Here is a 20,556-nt window from a genome sequence, read left to right on the forward strand (position 1 = left end):
AAATGAAATTAATTGCTCTACTTTTTCTTTTGTGATTAGTTGTTAGAAGAAAACTAGAATAATTACCACCCCTTACAAATGTCAAAGTAGGATGGGATGTGACACAACATGAAGAGACAGACACGGTAACAATATATGTCCCCTCATTTCTTGGCATAAATTACCAGGAAATCAATGACAACTTCAAAAACCTAGGCAACATCCAAATTGCATTTTACAAGAAGAATGTCATGGTTTGTTGGGATTTTCACTTGATGATGGAGGCGATAAACTTTTAGCTGTCAGTATGAAATCAACTTCTTTAACCAATTGTATTCAGCACGATACTCCCCGAAACCATTGATGGATAATTTCCTTCTTTCAAATTCTGATTGGATGCAGCTAGGTTCAGCTGACAAATGAATATGAAGTTTTTGATATGACAACGAAATTGAACTAAAATGATGGAGGTTATCATTGAGGCATGTCATTTCTATCATTAAAGATACAATGAAGTTGTATTTACTACCAGTACTAAAAAGTATTTAGTCAATTATAAATGTAAAAGACCAGCTAAATGATGTACAACGTATATATTTGGATCTGTTGCTTTTCAAACAGATAGGAAAAGCAAATTCATTGTTTCTGTTTCATTAGTTAAAAAAATTAGAAAAATATATCGAAGACTTTCATCTTGTGACAAAAGTAGATCCTAAAGCATGAAATGCAAAAACTTCATGATAACTCATTAATGCTTGAATTGGTCTCATATTTTTAGCCCACCATCATCAGATGGTGGGCTATTCAAATCGCCTTTCGTCCGTGGTCCGTCGTCCGTCCGTCCTTCCGTCCGTCGTCCGTCCGCCGTCGTTAACAATTCTTGTTACCGCTATTTCTCTAAAAGTACTGAAGGGATCTTTCTCAAATTTCATATGTAGGTTCCCCTAGGACCCTAGTTGTGCATATTGTATTTTGGGACTGATCGGTCAACAAGATGGCTGCCAGGCAGCCATCTTGGATTTTGATAGTTAAAGTTTGTTACCGCTATTTCTCAGAAAGTACTGAAGGGATCTTTCTCAAATTTCATATGTAGGTTCCCCTAGGACCCTAGTTGTGCATATTGCATTTTGGGACTGATCGGTCAACAAGATGGCCGACCAGCCGCCATCTTGGATTTTGATAGTTAAAGTTTGTTACGGCTAATTCTCAGAAAGTACTGAAGGGATCTTTCTCAAATTTCATATGTAGGTTCCCCTAGGACCCTAGTAGTGCATATTGCATTTTGGGACTGATTGGTCAACAAGATGGCCGCCAGGTAGCCATCTTGGATTTTGATAGTTAAAGTTTGTTACCGCTATTTCTCAGAAAGCACTGAAGGGATCTTTCTCAAATTTCATATGTAGGTTCCCCTAGGACCCTAGTTGTGCATATTGCATTTTGGGACTGATCGGTCAACAAGATGGCCGACCAGCCGCCATCTTGGATTTTGATAGTTAAAGTTTGTTACGGCTAATTCTCAGAAAGTACTGAAGGGATCTTTCTCAAATTTCATATGTAGGTTCCCCTAGGACCCTAGTAGTGCATATTGCATTTTGGGACTGATCGGTCAACAAGATGGCCGCCAGGTAGCCATCTTGGATTTTGATAGTTAAAGTTTGTTACCGCTATTTCTCATAAAGTATTGAAGGGATCTTTCTCAAGTTTCATATGTAGGTTCCCGTAGGACCCTAGTTGTGCATATTGCATTTTGGGACTGATCGGTCAACAAGATGGCCGACCAGCCGCCATCTTGGATTTTGATAGTTAAAGTTTGTTACCGCTAATTCTCAGAAAGTACTGACGGGATCTTTCTCAAATTTCATATGTAGGTTCCCCTAGGACCCCAGTTGTGCATATTGCATTTTGGGACTGATCGGTCAACAAGATGGCCGACCGGTGGCCATCTTGGATTTTGATAGTTAAAGTTTGTTACCGCTATTTCTCAGAAAGTATTGAAGGGATTGTTCTCAAATTTCATATGTAGGTCCCCTAGGACCCCAGTTGTGCATATTGTATTTTGGGACTGATCGGTCAACAAGATGGCCGCCAGGTAGCCATCTTGGATTTTGATAGTTAAAGTTTGTTACCGCTATTTCTCAGAAAGCACTGAAGGGATCTTTCTCAAATTTCATATGTAGGTTCCCCTAGGACCCCAGTTGTGCATATTGCATTTTGGGACTGATCGGTCAACAAGATGGCCGACCGGTGGCCATCTTGGATTTTGATAGTTAAAGTTTGTTACCGCTATTTCTCAGAAAGTATTGAAGGGATTGTTCTCAAATATCATATGTAGGTTCCTCTAGGACCCTAGTTCTGCCTATTGCATTTTGCGACCACCATCTTGGATTTTGATAGTTTAAAGTTTGAAAAGCAGAAAAAAGAATTGTAAGTTTGAAAAGCAGAGAAAAGATCCCTCTTTCATTTGTCAGACATAGATCAATCTTTGGTGGGCGCCAAGATCCCTCTGGGATCTCTTGTTTCAAAGTGCCCTGCCATTTTCTCAATCCATAGACCAATGATAGGATCTTTTTCATGGATTGCTATTAGGTAAATGGAAGGGGTACAAACTGTGGTGATCAGCAGGTGGCACAATGTGGCATAAAAGATCCACGGGTTTTGGGGAGAGTATTGGACTGAATACAATTAGCTAGCGAAGTTTGTATACTATGCTACATTTACCAGAATGTTGTCAACAGATATACTTGTGAAATTGATCAGTCGATAGAAGAATGAAAGAAAATAAAAAAAAGTTCAATATTTTCTTCTTTATTGGGACAAATGTTACAGACCAAATTTATCATCCAAAAGCTTGCTCTCTCGGTATCATTGCACATATAATTCATACAGAATAACTCCTACAACTCATCTAGCTATAGACATCCTCACATTTAAAATTAGAATCTGTGTACATATAAAATGGATAAATATCTGGATCCTGCTGTTGAAAACAATTTAATTCTTTTACATGATAAAAAAAACTGCTGTTCACACAAATTATATACATTGTACTTAAAGTTATCAAAAAATTTTCTAGCACTAGATCATCTCCCCTTAGTCTGACAGATGATAAACAGTAGGACTAAACGTGATACCCCATGATGCTTGTGCAGTACTAGTATTTCCAGTAGTGATGGAATGTAACTCTTTGTAATCTTCCGGCTGAAATGACGTTGGTGCAGGATATCATCATTTGACGTCATTCCATCACCAATAGAAAAAATTGTCCTGCACAAATGTCATCAGGTATCAGGTGGTACATGAATTCTCCCCATTATAAAGTCTCCAGTTATAATTACATAGTAAATATGTCATTCCTCTAATAGACAGGTATCCAGTCTAATTCTGCTCTCAGAAGATATTTTTAAATGATTAAAAACATCTGATACAACCATGTAATTATCATAAACTAATAAAAAGTTCATATCTGATATGGGAATGTATGATGTTATATTAGCAAGATGGTTGCATTATATGTCGGCCACATATATATGAATTTCCTCACTCAACTTTCACAATTAAGCAAAATATTTTAATGTACTCCATGCAAACTCTTGCACTGCAAAACATGGAAAAAATATCCTAGAATAAATATCAAAGACGTGTAAATCTACATCTACAAATAGAAATTATAATTCTGGAAAATCATTATTCCGACAAAAACACATTAACATATCATTACTACACATACATAACTTTCACTAGTGTTTCATCCAATTTTAAAAGAACATTGGGTACCGATACCTCAGAATATTTCCCAATCAAATACAGATACTCTTTCACTCAAAACAAAAACAATTTCCTAACTCGTACAATATCTGGAATATGGTGTGAAGAAAACCATGGAATATGATGTGAAGAAAACCAAACAAGATAATTCAGAAAACCAAGTATATCAACTAGATGATGTGGAACTAGAATGATCGAAGGTCAAAGGTAAAAAGAAAAAGTAGGTGAGAGTAATAAATGGATTTGTTCATTGTTGTGATTTTTATTCTGTTTTGTGTCTGCATATTGGTAGGTTGAAGGTCAAAAACACAAACATTTTAGTAGGAACTAAGCACCTAACTTGTAACCATTAGGATATCCCGCACCTTTACATACTTTAGGAAGATTTTGTATTTAATTTCTGAAGTCTGTTTTACAAAATCCAAAGGACACAAAACAGCAAAACCATGGGTCCAATTTCCCTTTGACAGCATGCAATTATAATGGTTCTGGTAGACAGAATTATCTCCCCTTCAATGGCAATACTCCAACTATGTTGTAATTTCTCCCAGAATGCTATCAAATCCAATTGCATCACCGATTGAAAATTTAAGCTATGTGAACAAATAATAATTCATTGCAAAAGTAAATAGATTATATAACAATGAGGTGTATGTATTGTTATTTTACAATGATATTTTTTAGATCAAAATATAAACGCTCAAAACAAGTCACTTTTAATCAAGATAAATTTTCTTTCACAAGTCCTTGAAAACATTAGGTACTCCTCCTCTATAGGCAGTGACTGCTTGCTTTACACTAACAATGGTTAATGTTGTAACAAATCCTTTGAAATACTATCTAAATATTATAATGGTGACCTATCACAGTCAATATAGAGAAACCGATTGTGACATTCCACTAACAACTAACCTTATCAGACAATAAATGTAACCAATTATTACCATCTCATCGTCAGGTTAAACGTGTGTACATTGGTGTGTTATGGAAGTTTAAAGCAGTTGTTATGGAAACGTCACAAACAATTAATCTATTGCTTGTGTAAGATGATTTTCTTACAACCCTGATGAATATGTTGTCCTTAACTATTGTCACATCACTTATATTATTCTTTACACATCTTATGCCACATTCAATATCGTATCATATTATTCTATTTATTATGTAATCTTTATTATGGAGGAAATGAAGAGACAAAAAAAAATGCACAAATATCATCTAAATGAGTTAATTTCAGAGATCTTTTTCAAAAGGATTATTCATTTCAGACAATGAAATGAGTAACCAAAGATAATGTATACTGTAGGTCATATTCTGCATTTTTACAATTTTTTAAAGTCAGTATACCTAATAAGTTGATAGGAAATCCAAAAGTGGCAGTTAATTTCAAAATCTGCCTCATAAATTCAACAAAAAAATGATGCAATAATAAAACATGTAAATAAATTACTTTGACAATTTAACTGGATAATAAATACAATAACTTAACGAAGATGATACTTCTTTATTAACCTCTGGATGTAATTCCGACACAACAGTTAGAAAAACTACTAGATTTACACAATACAATGGTTGTTGATGATATATTGTTTCACATAATGTTTTAATTGATCATCTGAAAAACAGAGATGACTTAAAGTACTGTAAATGTTGAGCTAAAAATTGTGTAAATGTTACATCAAGTTTGTTCTACAGTATTTTACATTGCATCATTTTAGTAAAAGGAAAAATGAATCATTTCCTGTCAGTAGAATAACAAAAACCACCTCGGATGGATTTTACAATTTAAACATTCACCATGCTATATGTTGAGACAATCACCACCCCATTAATACACATCGACACCAATGCAGTAAACACGAGGCTGACTAATGTTACAGTTAATGAGATCCACTGATGTTAGCATGCAAACTGTGCATTCACCTAATTACAGTCTACACACGATTTATGCATGGCCCTCAATCTGACCCACAAATGCACATCAGTTATGTTATTTATAGTCATATCTGTATCAACCCTGTATTTACTCTAATCATATACATCATAGCAAATGTTTACCTTGTCTGTTGTCTATGTTTATAATCCCTTTAATATGGAAGAAAACCCTTCCTTAAGGAACATTTGGGGTTGTCGTCTATGGAAATGATGGTAAAACAAAAATAGAATTACGAAAAATTTGTGTGTTTCCCATTTGGAGATACCCCGATCTTTTGAAATAGTCCCTATAAAGCCCTTTTTCATAGACATCTACCTCTGGCATTGGCCGATCTAATGTATGAAAAAGATTAAGAATGTTTCTCTCAAAAAGCGAACAGTCATTCACCGATCTTTGGATCAATGAAATAAAAAGTCTTGGTTTTGTTCTTCATTAAGGGAATGACTTTCAGTCCTCAAATTCCTAATGGTCAGCAAAACGTTTCTTGTTGATGAATTCATCCTTCCAGAATTTGCAGCTCTCGATACATCCCTTAAATCATCCAAGATGTGTATGCTTTGTTATTTGTCTTAAGTGTATATAAAACTTGTCTTTGTGAGGGACTGGGCTCTGAGAGCTTGTGTCCATGGTAACCATGGGCTCGTCTATGATCCACCACCAGCTGCCTGGGGATCAGCACTGGAGGCCAACATCATGATCAGCACAAACGGCACTATGTACATCCACTGAAAAGACAGAAATGGGAATACATGTAGTAATAACGTAACAAACAGCACTATGTACATCCACTGAAATGTCAGAAAGGGGCAAAAATAAGGTTTTAATCCACTGAAACGACTCAAAACAGGCAAATATAAATATAAAAGTTGCAAACGACACTATGTACATCCACTGAAACGACAGAAACGGGCAAATACAAACATAAAGGGGTGGATACATATAAGCATAGTTCCTGGGCATAGTTCTTGGGCTTAGTTCCTGGGCTTCTAAGTTACGATTTAACACTTATATTCTTCATTTTTCGTCCGAGGCAAATACTGTAAAACACTTATTTCAGCGCTTTTCTCAGTGTCTTTGAAGTGCTAATTTATGTACAGGGCTAAATTTGTAAAGGGTATCTCTGGTATTGAACCATCAAATTGCTCTGATTCATTTTTCGCATTTGCGCTACAATTTAACTTCACTACAATAAAAATGTTTACAGTGTTGAAAGCATGCATAGCTGTGACAGAAAGGTCTGAAGTGTGTACGTGACTACCGCAGAGTCACTTGTTATGAAACATTGATTTCAGTGTATAATTACTCCGTTGTTTCCCTCTAAATACGGCAAAACTATCGATTCTCAACAAGATAAAGTAAAGCCATTGTCATTACAGCAACATCTACTCCATCTTGTCCTTCTCATTTTACTGACCAAGGGTTGACCCGTATCAAATGTCCGAGCTGACCTTCACTTTGATCGTAATCATAATTAGCTGCACAAATTAACAAGAGGCCCATTGGGCCTATATATGAATACCTGATATTTAAGCATTGGCCTTTTTCATCAGAGACCAGAGGAATCTTGGTACCACTATTGGATGTTTGTTATCATCCAAATCAAAACTGCATAATTCTTTTTATTTAAAAAACACCATGTACATGATAGTATGCTTCATTTAAATTCCTCAGCATTAATTGTAGTTAATGCTGATTTGAAAGGTTTTTTTTTTCTTACTAACTGTAAGCATGCTTCATGAATGTACTGAACTTCTGATTTTTAAATTTTTTTTTGGCATAAATTTCAGAATTTTGCAAAGATAATTTAAAAACCAATTTTATGTTATTATATTCAAACAAAATAGAAGACTTTTCCATTAAACAATAATTATTTTCATCACTGAGCAGAACTGATTTCCAAGCAAGCATACAGTGTTCACTGTAATGCATTTCCCTTATGATCCTTTTAATAATTTGTGGTAACAGTACATGATGACTAAATACACACGTCCTGCCGATTAGACCAAATTGACAGATCAGGATCCGAGCCGATATGAAGTGCTACCAACTTCCTATAAACATGGCACTCCTAGCTCCTCATTCAATTATCAATGATTTTCTTTATGCACCTAAATTGACATTCTGAGTATCTTTCATACAATATGTGTCCTCGGTGTAGCTTATAGAAAATCTGACATAGTCCACTTTTATTGTATCGCCAGGACAGCCATCTGTCGACAATATGCATTGTGGTAATCTCAGTTGCGAACCCATCCAATCTCACTTCGAACCCATCCAATCTCACTTCAGAACTCCAGAGCTTTTATATTTACATAACAATTTATAAGTCAATATAACCCCATTATGGTTCATTAAGGTTTAAATCCCCATTACGGAATCATTGGATGTAGCCAGTATTACTGAATTTAGCTACAGCCTAATTAACACAGTGTACCAAATATGTTATTGTCTCTACTTCATTAACAGTGTGAAGACAAGAGCCAGTATGTATGCATCCTATGTCAATAATTCACAATCTGACCTTGAGTCAAGGTCAATATTTGAACCATACAAGTAGCCATTTTTTGGTACACCAGAAGAAAACAAGCTTTTTACCAAATCAGACAGCACAAGTATGCAACTCCTTTTCAGACAGGAAGCTTTAAAATTACATGGCCAAAGGGACCTATCAACAAGCTCAATAGGCCTGAATATGTTCTGTTTTCAAGGTCAACAGTGACATCTCCTCAAAGAGGACAACATTTTGGACATAAGTTTGATAACATGCTACATTTGTATTTTGTTTATTTTATCACAGACATTCATAATCAGTACATGGTCCTTTTGTTTCAACAAAACCATGAAAAAAGACGTAATAGTAACATAATTATCGTATTACCACGGTATTATAAAAGCAACTCTTGAATGAATTCAATACCGGCAGGATAATTTCATAAAACAGCGAAACAAACAAAAGAATAGCAGCATTAAAAAAACTATCAAATCAATAAATGTAGCAGAAAACACCTTAAATGTATCTAAGTCTTAAAGCTTGCAGCCCTCATGTCTCTTAGAGATCAACCAAAAGCAGAGAGAGCAATTTATGCATTTTAGTATAACGTACTGAAATAAAGTAGTGATACCCTTTTAGATATGTTACATTACACTGTCTTTTTAGACCAATAACTATAATCATATTTTATGACTGTGTATTACCAACACCAAGTTTCAAAGAGATCAGTTGAAGCTATATTTAAGCCTTGTTTTTTATGTTTTTGTTTTGCCCGTGGGTTCATGTCCAATAAATTACCATAAAAGGATGTAATGAAGCTATAATTCAGTAACAGAGAACAAAAAAAATTATAAGGCTAATGTTAAAATATACCACATTTTTATTATTTGATGAAGGGAGGTTGAATTAATGACTATGGTTAGGTCATTCAATTAACTTTTATAAATGATAATGATTTCATCACTTCTATTAATAACTATCACCTAAGGATACTGTAGGTATAAGTGACATCAATTGTGTGTCTTAATTCTTAAACTCAAGACTCAGAGTTTGAAAGCTTCAAAAGTGGTGGAATGCCAGTCACCTTAACCACAACACCACTGTAACCCAAAGTTGGAAGACTTATGGTAGAATGATAGTTTTCTACCTGCCATGGTACCTCATACGACTTTGCATTTTGCATTATGCATCCTATGACATGAAAAGGTACATGTACATTGCATGTGTGCAAGCACAAGGTGTGGCTACATATTGCGTGGTGAACATTCAATAGTTACACAACTGAAACATGACATCAGCCACCAGTTCCTCTTGTTATAAATAGCTACACATGAAACATTTTATTTCTTTTGCTGGGCACTATTAAATGAAGAAGATACACGATAGATATAGTGATGCCTCAATAATTAAGTCTCTAATTCTGAGTATATAGACCCGTTATGGCGTATTAACAGATTTACATGACCCAACTGTACTAAAGTCTGTGTCAGCTATAACATGGAATGAGGAATCACACACGATACAGATCCCCTCAGCTGTTTATAATAAACCTCACACATGATACAGATCCCCTCAGCTGTTAATAATAAACCACACACACGATACAGATCCCCTCAGCTGTTTATAATAAACCTCACACATGATACAGATCCCCTCAGCTGTTTATAATAATAAACCTCACACATGATACAGATCCCCTCAGCTGTTTATAATAAACCTCACACACGATACAGATCCCCTCAGCTGTTTATAATAAACCTCACACATGATACAGATCCCCTCAGCTGTTTATAATAAACCTCACACATGATACAGATCCCCTCAGCTGTTTATAATAAACCTCACACATGATACAGATCCCCTCAGCTGTTTATAATAAACCTCACACATGATACAGATCCCCTCAGCTGTTTATAATAAACCTCACACACGATACAGATCCCCTCAGCTGTTTATAATAAACCTCACACACGATACAGATCCCCTCAGCTGTTTATAATACACCTCACACACGATACAGATCCCTTCAGCTGTTTATAATAAACCTCACACATGATACAGATCCCCTCAGCTGTTTATAATAAACCTCACACACGATACAGATCCCCTCAGCTGTTATAATAATAGATACAACCCTCAGCTGTTATAATAAACCTCACACATGATACAGATCCCCTCAGCTGTTTATAATAAACCCTCACACACGATACAGATCCCCTCAGCTGTTTATAATACACCTCACACACGATACAGATCCCTTAGCTGTTTATAATAAACCTCACGCACGATACAGATCCCTTCAGCTGTTTATAATAAACCTCACACACGATACAGATCCCCTCAGCTGTTTATAATAAACCTCACACACGATTCAGATCCCCTCAGCTGTTTATAATAAACCTCACACACACGATTCAGATCCCCTCAGCTGTTTATAATAAACCTCCACACACGATACAGATCCCTTCAGCTGTTTATAATAAACCTCACGCACGATACAGATCCCTTCAGCTGTTTATAATAAACCTCACACATGATACAGATCCCCTCAGCTGTTTATAATAAACCTCACAAACGATACAGATCCCCTCAGCTGTTTATAATAAACCTCACACACGATACAGATCCCTTCAGCTGTTTATAATAAACCTCACACACGATACAGATCCCCTCAACTGTTTTTATAATAAACCTCACACACGATACAGATCCCCTCAGCTGTTTATAATAAACCTCACACACGATACAGATCCCCTCAGCTGTTTATAATAAACCTCACACGATACAACCCTCACTTTATAACACACACGATACAGATCCCCTCAGCTGTTTATATAATAATCACACGTACAGATCCCCTCACTGTTTATAATAAACCTCAACACGATACAGATCCCCTCAGCTGTTTATAATAAACCTCACACACGATACAGATCCCCTCAGCTGTTTATAATAAACCTCACACACGATACAGATCCCCTCAGCTGTTTATAATAAACCTCACACACGATACAGATCCCCTCAGCTGTTTATAATAAACCTCACACACGATACAGATCCCCTCAGCTGTTTATAATAAACCTCACACACGATACAGATCCCTTCAGCTGTTTATAATAAACCTCACACACGATACAGATCCCCTCAGCTGTTTATAATAAACCTCACACACGATACAGATCCCCTCAGCTGTTTATAATAAACCTCACACACGATACAGATCCCCTCAGCTGTTTATAATAAACCTCACACACACACGATACAGATCCCCTCAGCTGTTTATAATAACCTACAGATACAGATCCCCTCAGCTGTTTATAATACACCTCACACACGATACAGATCCCTTCAGCTGTTTATAATAAACCTCACACACGATACAGATCCCTTCAGCTGTTTATAATAAACCTCACACATGATACAGATCCCCTCAGCTGTTTATAATAAACCTCACACACGATACAGATCCCCTCAGCTGTTTATAATAAACCTCACACACATGATACAGATCCCCTCAGCTGTTTATAATAAACCTCACACATGATACAGATCCCCTCAACTGTTTATAATAAACCTCACACACGATACAGATCCCCTCAGCTGTTTATAATACACCTCACACACGATACAGATCCCCTCAGCTGTTTTATAATAAACCTCACACACGATACAGATCCCCTCAGCTGTTTATAATAAACCTCACACACGATACAGATCCCCTCAGCTGTTTATAATACACTTCACACACGATACAGATCCCCTCAGCTGTTTATAACAAACCTCACACACGATACAGATCCCCTCAGCTGTTTATAATAAACCTCACACACGATACAGATCCCCTCAACTGTTTATAATAAACCTCACACACGATACAGATCCCCTCAGCTGTTTATAATACACCTCACACACGATACAGATCCCCTCAGCTGTTTATAATAAACCTCACACACGATACAGATCCCCTCAGCTGTTTATAATAAACCTCACACACGATACAGATCCCCTCAGCTGTTTATAATAAACCTCACACACGATACAGATCCCCTCAGCTGTTTATAATAAACCTCACACACGATACAGATCCCCTCAGCTGTTTATAATAAACCTCACACACGATACAGATCCCTTCAGCTGTTTATAATAAACCTCACACACGATACAGATCCCTTCAGCTGTTTATAATAAACCTCACACACAATACAGATCCCCTCAGCTGTTTATAATAAACCTCACACACGATACAGATCCCCTCAGCTGTATTAAATAAACCTGTTTATAATAAACCTCACACACGATACAGATCCCCTCAGCTGTTTATAATAAACCTCACACATGATACAGATCCCCTCAGCTGTTTATATAATAAACCTCACACATGATACAGATCCCCTCAGCTGTTTATAATAAACCTCACACATGATACAGATCCCCTCAGCTGTTTATAATAAACCTCACACATGATACAGATCCCCTCAGCTGTTTATAATAAACCTCACACACGATACAGATCCCCTCAGCTGTTAATAATAAACCACACACACGATACAGATCCCCTCAGCTGTTTATAATAAACCTCACACATGATACAGATCCCCTCAGCTGTTAATAATAAACCACACACACGATACAGATCCCCTCAGCTGTTTATAATAAACCTCACACATGATACAGATCCCCTCAGCTGTTTATAATAAACCTCACACATGATACAGATCCCCTCAGCTGTTTATAATAAACCTCACACACGATACAGATCCCCTCAGCTGTTTATAATAAACCTCACACATGATACAGATCCCTTCAGCTGTTTATAATAAACCTCACACATGATACAGATCCCCGCAGCTGTTTATAATAAACCTCACACATGATACAGATCCCCTCAACTGTTAATAATAAACCTCACACACGATACAGATCCCCTCAGCTGTTTATAATAAACCTCACACATGATACAGATCCCCTCAGCTGTTTATAATAAACCTCACACACGATACAGATCCCCTCAGCTGTTTATAATAAACCTCACACACACGATACAGATCCCCTCAGCTGTTTATAATAAACCTCACACACGATACAGATCCCCTCAACTGTTTATAATAAACCTCACACACGATACAGATCCCCTCAGCTGTTTATAATAAACCTCACACACGATACAGATCCCCTCAGCTGTTTATAATAAACCTCACACACGATACAGATCCCCTCAGCTGTTTATAATAAACCTCACACAGGATACAGATCCCCTCAGCTGTTTATAATAAACCTCACACACGATACAGATCCCCTCAACTGTTTATAATAAACCTCACACACCATACAGATCCCCTCAGCTGTTTATAATAAAGCTCACACACGATACAGATCCCCTCAGCTGTTTATAATAAACCTCACACACGATACAGATCCCCTCAGCTGTTTATAATAAACCTCACACACGATACAGATCCCCTCAGCTGTTTATAATAAACCTCACACAGGATACAGATCCCCTCAGCTGTTTATAATAAACCTCACACACGATACAGATCCCCTCAACTGTTTATAATAAACCTCACACACCATACAGATCCCCTCAGCTGTTTATAATAAAGCTCACACACGATACAGATCCCCTCAGCTGTTTATAATACACCTCACACACCATACAGATCCCCTCACCTGTTTATAATACACCTCAGAGTTTATTGGTTTGAGGTTATCACACTGATCTTATCATCCATTTAAGTCAGAAAAGTAGTAGAAACAGTGACCTTGTCCATTATCAAAGAAACAGGGACCTTGTCCTTTATCAAAGAAACAGTGATATTGTCCATTATCAAAGAATCAGTGACCTTGTCCATTATCAAGGAAACAGTGACCTTGTCCTTTATCAAAGAAACAGCGGCCTTGTCCTCTATCAAAGAAACAGTGACCTTGTTCTTTATCAAAGAAACAGTGACCTTGTCTTTATCAAAGAAACAGCGACCTTGTCCTTTATCAAAGAAACAGTGACCTTATCCTCTATCAAAGAAACAGTGACCTTGTCCTTTATCAAAGAAGCAGTGACCTTGTCCTTTATCAAAGAAACAGTGATATTGTCCTTTATCAAAGAAACAGCGACCTTGTCCTTTATCAAAGAAACAATGACCTTGTCCTCTATCAAAGAAACAGTGACCTTGTCCTCTATCAAAGAAACAGTGACCTTGTCCTTTATCAAAGAAACAATGACCTTGTCCTCTATCAAAGAAACAGTGACCTCATCCTCTATCAAAGAAACAGTGACCTTGTCCTCTATCAAAGAAACAGTGACCTTGTCCTCTATCAAAGAAACAGTGACCTTGTCCTCTATCAAAGAAACAGTAACCTTGTCCATTATCAAAGAAACAGTGACTTGACCTTTAAATAGGTAATTTGAAACACAACTTAGTCTGTAAAATTTGATACATGACCAATATTTTACGGATTTTGATACAAATCATTTTAAATGAAGCTGCTGATCATCAAAGAAAACTATATCATTATCACGCTATAAGAAAACTAACATGGAGTCAAAACATTTCAATGAGTAAAAGAATTACCAGACAATAGTTCATCCCGTAATGATAGAATGTCTCATGAACTTTTAACAAACCACCGTCATGATCTTTTCTTCACAAGAATCATGATAAATATTTACAAACTGACTAGTAGTGTCCTGGTAAGTCCATGTAGACATAGATTATGAGTACCAGCATGACGTGAAAGTGCTAGTATTAGAGAACTCGGTATCTAGGTACCAGCACCTACTATGATCCAACCCCTATTTTCCTTCTTCCAAATAAAATCATTCCTGACATTTAATTGAAAGGTACAGGACAGTGACTCTTGTTTCTTTTGACCACCATTTATTGATTTGTCACCAGTTTTAGTAGTGAGATTCTATCAACTCTTGAGGTATGACAGATTGCTCATATTAACCTTTTGAACTGAAATACAGACGAAACAATAAGGCCACGTGAATATATGCGACATAATCATGAGGCACATTGTCTATAGTATCTTGCAGTCGGCGGACTCATGATCATGATCACGTCGAGATGGAAATATTTCTTTGACACTAGTACCTTTGTGGTAATTTTCATTTGTACATGTAGGTGAGAAAAAAACTATCATTAGCATACCTGAGAGTGTGACAATGACATCTCAATGCTCTAGGAAATTCAAGAATGTCCAATGCAAAGCTCGGCAAGCCATGGGTCAGACATTCATAAATTACCCCTCATGTTGTGATTTCGTGATCACACCCCAAGGCTGTGCGATTTGGGTGTCATACCCAAAGGCCGTATGATTTTGTGGTCACACCCCAAGGCTTTGCGATTTCTTTGTCAAACCGCAAGGCTGTGTGATTTTGTTGTCACACCCCAAAGCTTACTCCAAGGCTATGTGATTTCGTTGTCACACCCCAAGGCTGTGTGATTTCGTGGTCACACCCCAAGGCTGTGTGATTTCGTGGTCACACCCCAAGGCTGTGTGATTTCGTTGTCACACCCCAAGGCTTTGTGATTTCTTTGTCACACCGCAAGGCTGTGTGATTTTGTTGTCACACCCCCAAAGCTTACTCCAAGGCTTTGTGATTTCGTTGTCACACCCCAAGGCTGTGTGATTTCGTTGTCACACCGCAAGGCTGTGTGATTTTGTGGTCACACCCCAAGGCTGTGTGATTTCGTGGTCACACCCCAAGGCTGTATGATTTCGTTGTTACACCCAAAGGCTGTGTGATTTTGTTGTCACACCCCAAGGCTGTGTGATTTCGTTGTCACACCCCAAGGCTGCGTGATTTCTTTGTCACACCCTAAGGCTGTGTGATTTCGTGGCCACACCCCAAGGCTGTATGATTTCTTTGTAACACCCCAAGGCTGTGTGATTTCTTTGTCACAACCCAATTACAAGGCTGTGTGATTTCGTGGCCACACCCCAAGGCTGTGTGATTTCGTTTTCACACCGCAAGGCTGTGTGATTTTGTGGTCACACCCCAAGGCTGTGTGATTTCGTTGTCACACCGCAAGGCTGTGTGAATTTGTGGTCACACCCCAAGGCTTTGTGATTTCGTAGTCACGCCCCAGGCTGTGTGATTTCGTGGTCACACCCCAAGGCTGTGTGATTTCGTTGTCACAGCCCTAGGCAAGGAAAGATTCTATAAGTCTACATATGGGTTTTGGTAAATACATTAAACGTTATTTGAGAAAACTGCTAAATGTTTAACAGTCAGAGAGAAAAAAGGAGAAAGAAAACAAATTAATCTTCTTGCAAATTTCATCAGACACCAACAAAGAATTATCAACAAGATTCACTTATGAAATTAAAAACACTTTATCACCTGCTGGTTTTACTTCAATTAATCTTAGATAAAACATGGAAAATATGAAACACCACAAATCCCAATTAATGAAATATAGTGAAAGATATATATCCTGTTTTCCATGAACAAATGAAGAATCAATTTTTATAATGATAGCGATTAACTTTGTTTTTTCTTAGTGACTATGTAACAAACAACACTAGAGTACATAAAACAGATAATTCTATTTCGTACCATAGGGGGTGTCTATCAGGTTTCCTGGTTACAGCACGACCAGGAGTTAAGGTACAAAGGGGACGTCTTTCTCGATTTCCTGTCATACTGTTACAGGATCAGCCATTGGATTGAGAATCGTGGTAATGCGATGATTAAGAAATACTCAAGTCACATTGTCTGAGATATATAAAGCAACAATTTTTTTAAATAGCCTTATGCTACACACTACAACTCATTCCAAGAAAAGGATTGAAAGAACTAAAGAAGCACCCAATTATGACATTAGTTTCTTAATTTTCGTCTATAAGGATCAAATACCTATGGAGTAGGAATACTCATTTGGGAAGATTTAACAATCCCTACAATCCCCAAACTGCAACTCAGTTAGTCTTCAACAGAAGGGAAGCCTTAATAGAAAGAAGTGACTAAATTAGTCTTCAACAGAAGGGAAGCCTTAATAGAAAGAAGTGACTAAATTAGTCTTCAACAGAAGAGAAGCCTTAATAGAAAAGAAGTGACTAAATTAGTCTTCAACAGAAGAGAAGCCTTAATAGAAAAGAAGTGACTAAATTAGTCTTCAACAGAAGAGAAGCCTTAATAGAAAAGAAGTGACTAAATTAGTCTTCAACAGAAGAGAAGCCTTAATAGAAAAGAAGTGACTAAATTAGTCTTCAACAGAAGAGAAGCCTTAATAGAAAAGAAGTGACTAAATTAGTCTTCAACAGAAGAGAAGCCTTAATAGAAAAGAAGTGACTAAATTAGTCTTCAACAGAAGGGAAGCCTTAATAGAAAGAAGTGACTAAATTAGTCTTCAACAGAAGGGAAGCCTTAATAGAAAGAAGTGACTAAATTAGTCTTCAACAGAATAGAAGCAACTAAATCAGTCTTAAGCAGAAATGAAGCAACTAAATTAGTCTTCAATCGGAAAGAAGCAACTACATGTATTTTAGTCTTCAATACAAAATTTGAAGCAACTAAATTCGTCTTCAATTGGAAAGAAGCGAGTATATTGGTCTACAAAAAGAAAGAAGCAATGTAACTAAATGAGTTTTCAGTAGAAAAGAAGGTGACTGAATTCAATTGTCACCAAAATGCTCAAAGCAGCTGATACTAACTAGACATATATGACATAATTGAATCAATCAAGAACTTTTACGCTCTAAAACTGTCTGGTTTCTTCTATGAATGCTAATAACCTATTATTAGATTAAATGTAATGTAAATCTTATCTATTGAGGAATCAGACCAAGAAGTGCTTGCTTACTGGGTTATTTGGCCCATGAATATTGTATTTGTGAATCAAGTCATTTCATCGAGTAATGTGCAAAGAGAACTCCTATTATATCATAAATAGCATTATTCATAGCCTTGTCAGAAATATCTCCTCTATTTCGTATGCAGTATGCTTTATCAATCTATTTCCTGGCTAAAAATCATCTGTTACGATGATTTGCATCAGGAAATACGCTGTGTTCACGCAAGTACACAGAGTTACTGCTACAACACTACATACACACCCGGCTGTCAGTCGCCACAAAGTAGCACTTTGATAGTGATAAAATTAAAGAAAAGAAAGAGATCTTGACCTGACACTCAGACTTTTTAAAGCTCAAAATAATGTTCTAAATATAGTAACAGTGACCTAGATTATACATGTGACAATCATTAACCTTGAACTTGTCCATTTTAAATAAGATTACATATGACATTGGTATTGCACATTTTGACCCTATAAACTTGATTCCGGTTCTTGTCTAAAAAACTATTTCAGGACAGACAAATGGAAATACATATGGAAGGACTAAGATTTAAATAGAGACTCATCTGATGAGGATAGACTAAAATTCCTTTGGTATTTAAGGATAACAAATATCTACTATCTATAGATGCTAAACTTGCACAGAAAATCTGGATGGGATAAGACAGAATAAGACAGGCGGGGTGGACATGGGTAACACGGTAACCTATGTCTTCCATTTATATGGTGACACGCATGAAACGTAATAACGTAACTGTAATATAGAATAGCTTCATATGTCCACAACGGCTGAGACACTTATACCAAAATAGAATGAAGACAAAACACTTATTGATGTGACACGAAAATGACAGTAATATTTGGCCACACCAATTTGAAACCTAGTTCTTTGGGATTTCCCTCCCCTAAAATGGAGAAGTTTGAAAAAAAAATTTAAAAAAAATTTCCGCCCCTATTTCAGCCGCTCTGAAATCTGAAGAACGCAAGTTTGATTTTTCCCTTCCCGTTTTGCTTTAGACAAGCTGAAATCCTTATCACTTGAGCGCTTGAACCGGTAGGAAAACGAAAGTATAAGCGCAAAAGGGAACCAGATTAAGAAAAAACAAATGAATCAAGAGGACCATGGGCCTTAACGGTCATCTGACTATTAGTACAATACATTATAGTCATTTAAAGATTTTAACTTATTTGACCTCTGTGACCTTGATTGAAGGTCAAGGTAATTCATTTGAACAAACTTCGTAGCCCTTCATCCCAGCATGCTACATGCTCAATATCAGTACCCTGGGCCTTCTGGTTCTTGAGAAGAAGTCATTTAAAGATTTTAGTCTATTTGCCACCCGTGACCTTAAATGAAGATCAAGGTCATTCATTTGAATAAACTTGATAGCCCTTCATCCAAGCATGCTACATGCCATATATCAGTACTCTTGGCCTTCTAGTTCTTGAGAAGAAGTCATTTAAAGATTTTAGTCTATTTGCTGCCCGTGACCTTAAATGAAGATCAAGGTCATTCATTTGAATAAACTTGATAGCCCTTCATCCAAGCATGCTACATGCCATATATAAGTAATCTTGGCCTTCTAGTTCTTGAGAAGAAGTCATTTAAAGATTTTAGCCTTTTTGACCCCCATGACCTTGAATGAAGATCAAGGACATTCATTTGAACAAATTTGATAGCCCTTCATCCAAGCATGTCAAAGGCCCAATATCAGCTCTCTAGGCCTCTTAGTTATTCACAAGAATTTGTTTTAAAGATTTTAGCCTATTTGACCCCATGACCTTGAATGAAGGTCAAGGTCATTTATTTGAACAAACTTGGTAGCCCTTCATCCCAGCATCCTACGGGCCCAATATCAGTACCCTGGGCAGTCTGGTTCTTGAGAAGAAGTTGTTTAAAGATTTTAGCCTTTTTGACCCCTGTGACCTTGAATGAAGGTTAAGGTCATTTATTTGAACAAACTTGGTAGCCCTTCATCCAAGCATCCTACAGGCCAAATATAAGTACCCTGGGCCTTCTGGTTCTTGAGAAGAAGTCGTTTAAAGATTTTAGCCTTTTTGACCCCTGTGACCTTGAATGAAGGTCAAGGTCATTCATTTGAACAAACTTGGTAGCCCTCCATCCCAGCAACCTACAGGCCAAATATGAGAACCCTGGGCCTTCCGGTTATTGAGAAGAAGTTGTTTGAATGAAAAGTTTACGCATGGCGCACGGTGCACGACGACGGACGGTGCATGATGACAATAGGTCATCCTGACCCTTCGGGTCAGATGACCTAAAAATGGCGGGTGTTTATATTGCAACTGTGAGAACTTTTGACAGAGATGTTGTTGTTCCCTGTACCGTATGATGTTTAAAGATTTGTTAGATTCTATACACGCAAATAACGAAAATGTGATCGATGTGGTAGACGTAAAATTACATGCTTCATAGATAATCCAATGCTTAAAACTACGAGCCTATTTTCTTTTTCTGAGTACATGTATTGGCATTAAGTTCAATGTTATTTTTTTTTTACTTTTACTTCATGTCTTGCCAACAACAGCAATACATGGAATAAATCTCTTTCCAACTTTAGAAT

The 20,556-nt window shown here is 37.0% G+C and overlaps 1 protein-coding gene across 1 annotated transcript in view; it reads right to left on the minus strand.

The window, feature by feature from the left end:
- Nucleotides 1–2,768: 2,768 nt before the first annotated feature.
- LOC138329369 (ER membrane protein complex subunit 10-like) overlaps nucleotides 2,769–20,556 on the minus strand; it is a 67,537-nt gene continuing 49,749 nt past the window's right edge. Inside the window, 1 exon segment of the mRNA XM_069276311.1 lies at nucleotides 2,769–6,405. Within this exon segment, the coding sequence (XP_069132412.1) occupies nucleotides 6,325–6,405 (81 nt within the window). The 3' untranslated portion in view covers nucleotides 2,769–6,324.

This window comes from Argopecten irradians, chromosome 8 (genome assembly GCF_041381155.1).
Source record: "Argopecten irradians isolate NY chromosome 8, Ai_NY, whole genome shotgun sequence".
Lineage (NCBI taxonomy): Eukaryota > Metazoa > Mollusca > Bivalvia > Pectinida > Pectinidae > Argopecten > Argopecten irradians.